Source organism: Aptenodytes forsteri, unplaced genomic scaffold, assembly GCF_000699145.1.
Source record: "Aptenodytes forsteri isolate BGI_AS27 unplaced genomic scaffold, ASM69914v1 Scaffold181, whole genome shotgun sequence".
Lineage (NCBI taxonomy): Eukaryota > Metazoa > Chordata > Aves > Sphenisciformes > Spheniscidae > Aptenodytes > Aptenodytes forsteri.
The window spans coordinates 1,681,018-1,686,990 of record NW_008795702.1 but is presented as its reverse complement, the minus strand read 5'-3'; the positions used below and the strand labels follow the sequence as shown (position 1 = coordinate 1,686,990).

General features: G+C 40.7%; 1 protein-coding gene across 1 annotated transcript; it reads left to right on the top strand.

Moving 5' to 3' along the window:
* Positions 1 to 7: 7 nt before the first annotated feature.
* Positions 8 to 4,781, top strand: ZNF281 (zinc finger protein 281; the record flags this gene model as incomplete). The annotated part of the gene is made up of 1 exon (XM_009283175.2): positions 8 to 4,781. A coding segment is annotated over one exon (2,322 nt), but the record flags the coding sequence as incomplete, so codon positions are not given.
* Positions 4,782 to 5,973: the final 1,192 nt, after the last annotated feature.

The following is a 5,973-nucleotide window of genomic DNA, read 5'->3' as shown; positions in this document are numbered from 1 at the left end:
GGGCTTTCTGCAGTCCCTAGTGAGCATCAAGCAAGAGAAGCCCAGCGAGCAGGAGGAGGAGGAGCAGCAGCAGCCGCAGCACCATCACCACTACGGGGGGCTCTTCGGGGGGGCGGGGGAGGAGAGGCCCCCCGGCCTGGGGAGCAGCAGCGGGGAAGGAAGCGGCCAGAGCGTGATTCAGGACCTCAGCCTTCTTCACCACCTGCACCAGCATCCCCACCGAGACCTGTTACTGAGTGGCAGAGGCGAGGGCGCCCCTGGGAGCTCGGGTGAGCCAAAGCACGATGCCCAGGTCAAGAAGGCAAAGAGGCCAAAGCCAGAAACTCAGGGAATCAAAGCCAAGCGGAAGCCAAGCGCTTCTTCCAAACCCCCCCTGGTGGGAGACGCGGAAGGTGCCGTTGCGTCCCCCAGTCAGAAACCTCACGTCTGCGAACACTGCAGCGCTGCCTTCAGGAGCTCCTATCACTTGCGCAGACATGTGCTCATTCACACGGGGGAGAGGCCTTTCCAGTGCAGCCAGTGCAGCATGGGTTTCATCCAGAAGTACTTACTGCAGAGACACGAGAAGATCCACAGTCGGGAGAAGCCTTTTGGGTGCGACCAGTGCAGTATGAAGTTCATCCAGAAGTACCACATGGAAAGACACAAGAGGACGCATAGCGGAGAAAAGCCATACAAATGTGACACTTGTCAGCAGTATTTTTCAAGGACTGATAGACTGTTGAAGCACAGAAGAACATGTGGTGAAGCCATAGGTAAAGCAGGTGCTGGAATGGAGCCCGGATCATCAAATAACATGGGTAGCTTGGCTGCGTTGTCTCAGGGAAATACCAGTTCCTCAAGGAGAAAAAGTAAAACAAAAAGTATATCCACTGAAAACAAAGGAAATAAGTGTAGCAGCAAAGTAACTGAATCTCAAGTTACAAGTAATGTGGCCATGCCAAATTATGCAGTTGATATTCCTATTGTGTCTTCCAGTGGTGGTCTAGTTGGCACGGGCGTAGAAGAGCTTCAGAAAAAGGTGCCAAAACTGGTCTTGAAAAAAGGAAGCAGAAAACAGGCAGACAAAAATTACCTTAATTTTGTATCACCGCTGCCAGATATTCTGGGGCAAAAACCACTGTCTGGGAAACAGAGTGGCTCTCTAGGCCTAGTAGCCAATACCGGTGTAGAAACTATTGGCCTTCTCCAAAGTACAGGTGGTAAACCAGGTCAAATAAGTAGCAATTACGATGATGCCATGCAGTTTTCAAAGAAGAGAAGATACTTGCAAACTGCAAGCAGTAACAGTGCCTTTTCAATTAATGTCGGACACATGACTTCCCAGCAGTCCGTCATCCAGTCTGCAGGTGTTAGTGTTATGGATAACGAAGCTCCATTGTCTCTTATGGATTCAGCATCTTTAAATAGCGAAATAAAGTCTTGCCACGACAAGTCTGGTATTCCTGATGAAGTCTTACAGAGCCTTTTGGACCAGTACTCTCACAAATCAGAAGGCCAGAAAGAAGATCCTTTCAGTATAACTGAACAGCGTGTGGACTTGCACACCTCGGGAGAACATTCAGAGATGGTTCAGGAAGAAAACTTGAGCCCTAACTCTCAAACAGTTTCAAACGATAAGGCAAGCATGTTGCAAGAATACTCCAAATACCTCCAACAAGCCTTTGAAAGAACAACCAATAGCACTGGTTTTGCTTTTGGACCCAGTTTCCAATTTGTTAGCTTGTCTTCAACTCTCCATAACCACACTCTGTTTCAAGACAAACAGATATACACTACATCTCCACTTGAGTGTGGCTTCAGCCAATCCGTTACCTCAGTGTTGCCAACTGCGTTGCCAAAACCTCCGTTTGGGATGTTGCTTGGATCTCAACCAGGCTTTTACTTGTCTGCTTTGGAGGCTACGCATCAACAGTTGACTCCTTCTCAAGAGCTGGACGATCTCATTGATCCGCAGAAAAACTTAGAGACTTCGTCTAACTACCAGTCGACATCTCAGAAACTGACTGGCCAGAAGGAACAGAAAAACTTAGAATCCTCAACGAGCTTTCAGATCCCGTCTCAGGAGTTAACTAGCCAGATAGATCCTCAGAAGGACATAGAGCCTAGAGCAACCTACCAGATCGAGAACTTTGCACAAGCGTTTGGTTCTCAGTTTAAGTCGGGCAGCAGGGTGCCAATGACTTTTATCACTAACTCTAATGGAGAAGTGGACCATAGAGTAAGGACTTCAGTGTCAGATTTCTCAGGGTATACAAATATGATGTCTGATGTAAGTGAGCCATGTAGTACACGAGTAAAAACCCCAACCAGCCAGAGTTACAGGTAAGGTCCCGGCTGTGACCAGGCTGTGGGGTTTTCTTAATGTAATTTTGTTTTACGTTGACAACACTGCCATTGGAATGTTTCTACACGGTCCTATTAAGAATAATGTAACATGCCCTTTCAATGCAACTTTTCATATTTAGTTTATTTTGTTAGTGTGATTTTTTTAGATCTGTTTATTATGGTTTTTAATCAAAAATCAATAGATTAAAATAGTGGTTTTGTTCAAGTGACAATGTTTAGCAATCAAATTTACATTATATAGATTGTCAGGGAATAGCCCAAAAGTTTAAAATGCAAAAAATTAACTTTGTTCCTAGGACTAAGGTTTATTCTAATTGCTTTACTCTCAGGAAAGTGTAACGAAGCATGGGAATTCTGTGCACCACTAGTGTATTGGAACTTCCAATTTACAGATAGCGACAACTATATCTCAGCTTTTTGAGGAAGGGATCTATGACATTTCAAATTGCTGTCTCTCTTATGCCTGGGCTGATCTGAAAGAATTTTGCTACCTAAATCTCGTTGTTTTTAAAGTACTCCTGTTCTTCCAGGTGATGCTCATTCCAGGCAGGTGGAGCAAATATTCTTGGGTCTGTACGGAGAGCCCAGAATGGTAGCTTTAATATAAACAATAATGTCCCCAGAACTCCTGTGTAAGACTGTAATTCCGTAAAGAGATTCTGTTGACACAAACCGTGTGAACAAAACGTGTGCGTCTGGTTCATGTCATTAGAACCCCAACTTGAACCTACAGTCATAATCCAGATATGCTTTTGGGATACGTTATTTATTATACATGGTTCAAAAAACTCGGTCTCTTGCTCTTCCCCTTTTCCATGTTCTTTTAGTGTGTAAGGTGCCCTCTCTTTTCTTGTGCTCCCAGTTCCTCCAGACTTGATCTTGGGTTTTTTCCCCCCTTTAATTTAGACTTTTTCTTTCCCTTCTTCCCTACTCACTCTCTCACCCCAACTTAATAGCTAGCTTTTAAAAAGATTTACATTCCAGAAAGTGCGTATCTTATTATGTACTTTCTGATGTCTTATGACATCAGATTATGAACAATGAACACCCACATGTTTTAGAATTATGTCAAGGTTTCCATGTACGATAAGAAATAATATACTCCCAATTGTACATACTAAGGCCCCTGTCCTGCATCAGGATCAGCTAACACGGACCCCTGTGCCCAGCAGTGTACCAGTGGTGTCACTGGAGCTCTTTACGGATGTGGGGGTTTGCAGCAGTTCATCATTGCAGGCTTTTAGGGCCTAAGGCTGCAATTCCATCAAAGGTTTCTGGTGATGACATCAACTACGAAAGTAGAACTTGAGTGGCTTGTTAATATCAACAGAACTTTTCTTTGGAATTATTGCCTTACTTTATGTATATTTTGTGGTACATTATTTATTATATGTGAATCCTGATTAATGCCTGTGGAGCCACGGAAACCTGCTAGAAATACTGGTGGCCATGCAAAGCTGCTGAAAGGCAGTGGCACTGCTCTAAACCACTTTTTGCAAATGTATTTTTTGATTAGTTTTTTTAATGTAATTTTGGTGATGTTTATGCTGATGGTTTTTTATGTACTCTTGGTGATGTTTCAGTCTTACGTACTTTTCTGGTGTCAGGAAAGTACCAGTGGTTGTTTGCAGTCTTATTGTGTAATCAGCCTATTACAGGCTTCCATGTATAATAAAGTTATTAACATTGTGCAAGTGTAAAACACTTCTGTTATGAAAGTGGTGTATTATTAAACGAGTTGTTACAAAAATCCTGGGTAATTTCTCCCGTTGTCCCTCACCACTAAAAATTGAAACCTGAGCCCACTTGTAATCTCTTTTACTAGGTGAATTATCTTTTTTTTTCCCCTTACTAATCTAGAGTTTGTTCTCATAGAATCCATGTAACTCCATTAACTTTTTCTTTTTACTTGATTATGTATTTCACCCTATTTCAGTTTAAATAAGCAAACAACAACTGTTCTCTGAACACAGAACCTGGCCTGTTATCAGGGATGGAATGGTGCATAACCGTTGTGTTGGCTTTTTCAGTACCTTTTCTTTTGTTTCATGGAGGTTATAATTTACATTCTTTATATTGTGTGTAGTAGAAGTTGCATATGTATTGTTCTGGCTGTTTGCTTTAACTTAATACTAATAAAACCCATTATTCACAAAATCATAAAGATATCACTTCTATTATCCAGTCATACTTTTGAGAAGCTATTAAGGAAACGTTATGAGGTGAAATTTGGAGAAGGAATAATACAACTTACTGGCATGTTTTGAGCTTGTTTTCTTCCTTCAGTTTTTTTTTGGGTCAGATAGTCTGAATGCGCTATTTTAGAAATCAGGGCTCTATCTCATACCTTTAGCTTTCAAGGCAAAAATTAACATATTCCTTAAGTTAAACTCTTCGTACAACCTCATCTTTTTAAACCTGTGTCTTTTTATATATGATTTTGGTTAAAAAATACATAAATTGCATATTGTTAACTTCAAAGACGTTTTGTAATTGCTGGAAATCCAGAATGACACATATATAACACAATTTTGTTCAAAGTAAAGATTTTAGAAAGTCCTCTATCTGGTTTTTTTGTTTGTTTGGTTTTTTTTTTCCTTCCTGCTCTAACTTCTGCATTATAAGGAAAGCCTAGTAAAAATAATCTTATAGCAAAATACTTAAAAGTGTTTTAGGTAATCTGAAGATAGTTTGTGTGTTTCCTTAATCTGTATTTTTCTTCAGCTTTGCATGTGAGTATAAGAGTAGCAGTGCTGAAATCTCAAAATGGTTGAAAAATAGCGTATTGAAGAGCAGAAGACAGCAATTTGAATCAAGGCAATGACACAGGCAAGAGAAAAATCATTGGCATGCTGAAAAGCAAATGAGGATGAAAACCTTCCAAAGTAAATATGAAACATGCTAAATGTTTAATATTCAGAACATTGCTAGGAATCATTTCAGAAAATCTGAGGGGGAAATTATTGGAATTTTGTACGTTTGTATGTGGCGGCGAGAGAAGGAAAAAGGAAAGCAAAATGGCCCTTGAATTTTTTTTTCCCACTTTAGTTCTTGGTTTAATTTTTTGTTGCTTTTAAAGGAATTGCGGGAGGGGAATGGTAACCTGTTTCCTACCACCTACAAGAGTGTAAAGAAGAATTGATGTACATGATGATAGAAAATTGTGCATAAACTGTTATGCTGCTTCTTATAGTAGCTCACATAACGTGTTTTTGCTTTGGAACAAACGCATTGTGGTACCCCGGATTGTGAATGTGTCTGTATGCCCCAAGCCACTAGAAGTGCATGTCTGACCTGCCTGCAGATGATCTAGAAGACCTAGCTAAAATTTGTAGTAGTTCCTGAATTACTGAAATTGGACACAGACTTGTGAAATTTTAGAGTAAGAAATCGGTGAAATGAGAGAGGGATGGAAAAAAAGTGAAAATATGATGGTGCAAAGGGAGATCACAATTTCGGGTTTATGGACTACTGATGAAGAAAAGCTGTCTGATGCCTCATGGAGACCTTGAGAAGATACTGGAATAATTCAAAGTATTGCATTAGTGGGTTTCTGTTGTTTCAACTGATGCCTCATTTGAGAATTGAGAAGATACTGGAATAATTCAAAGTATTGCATTAGTG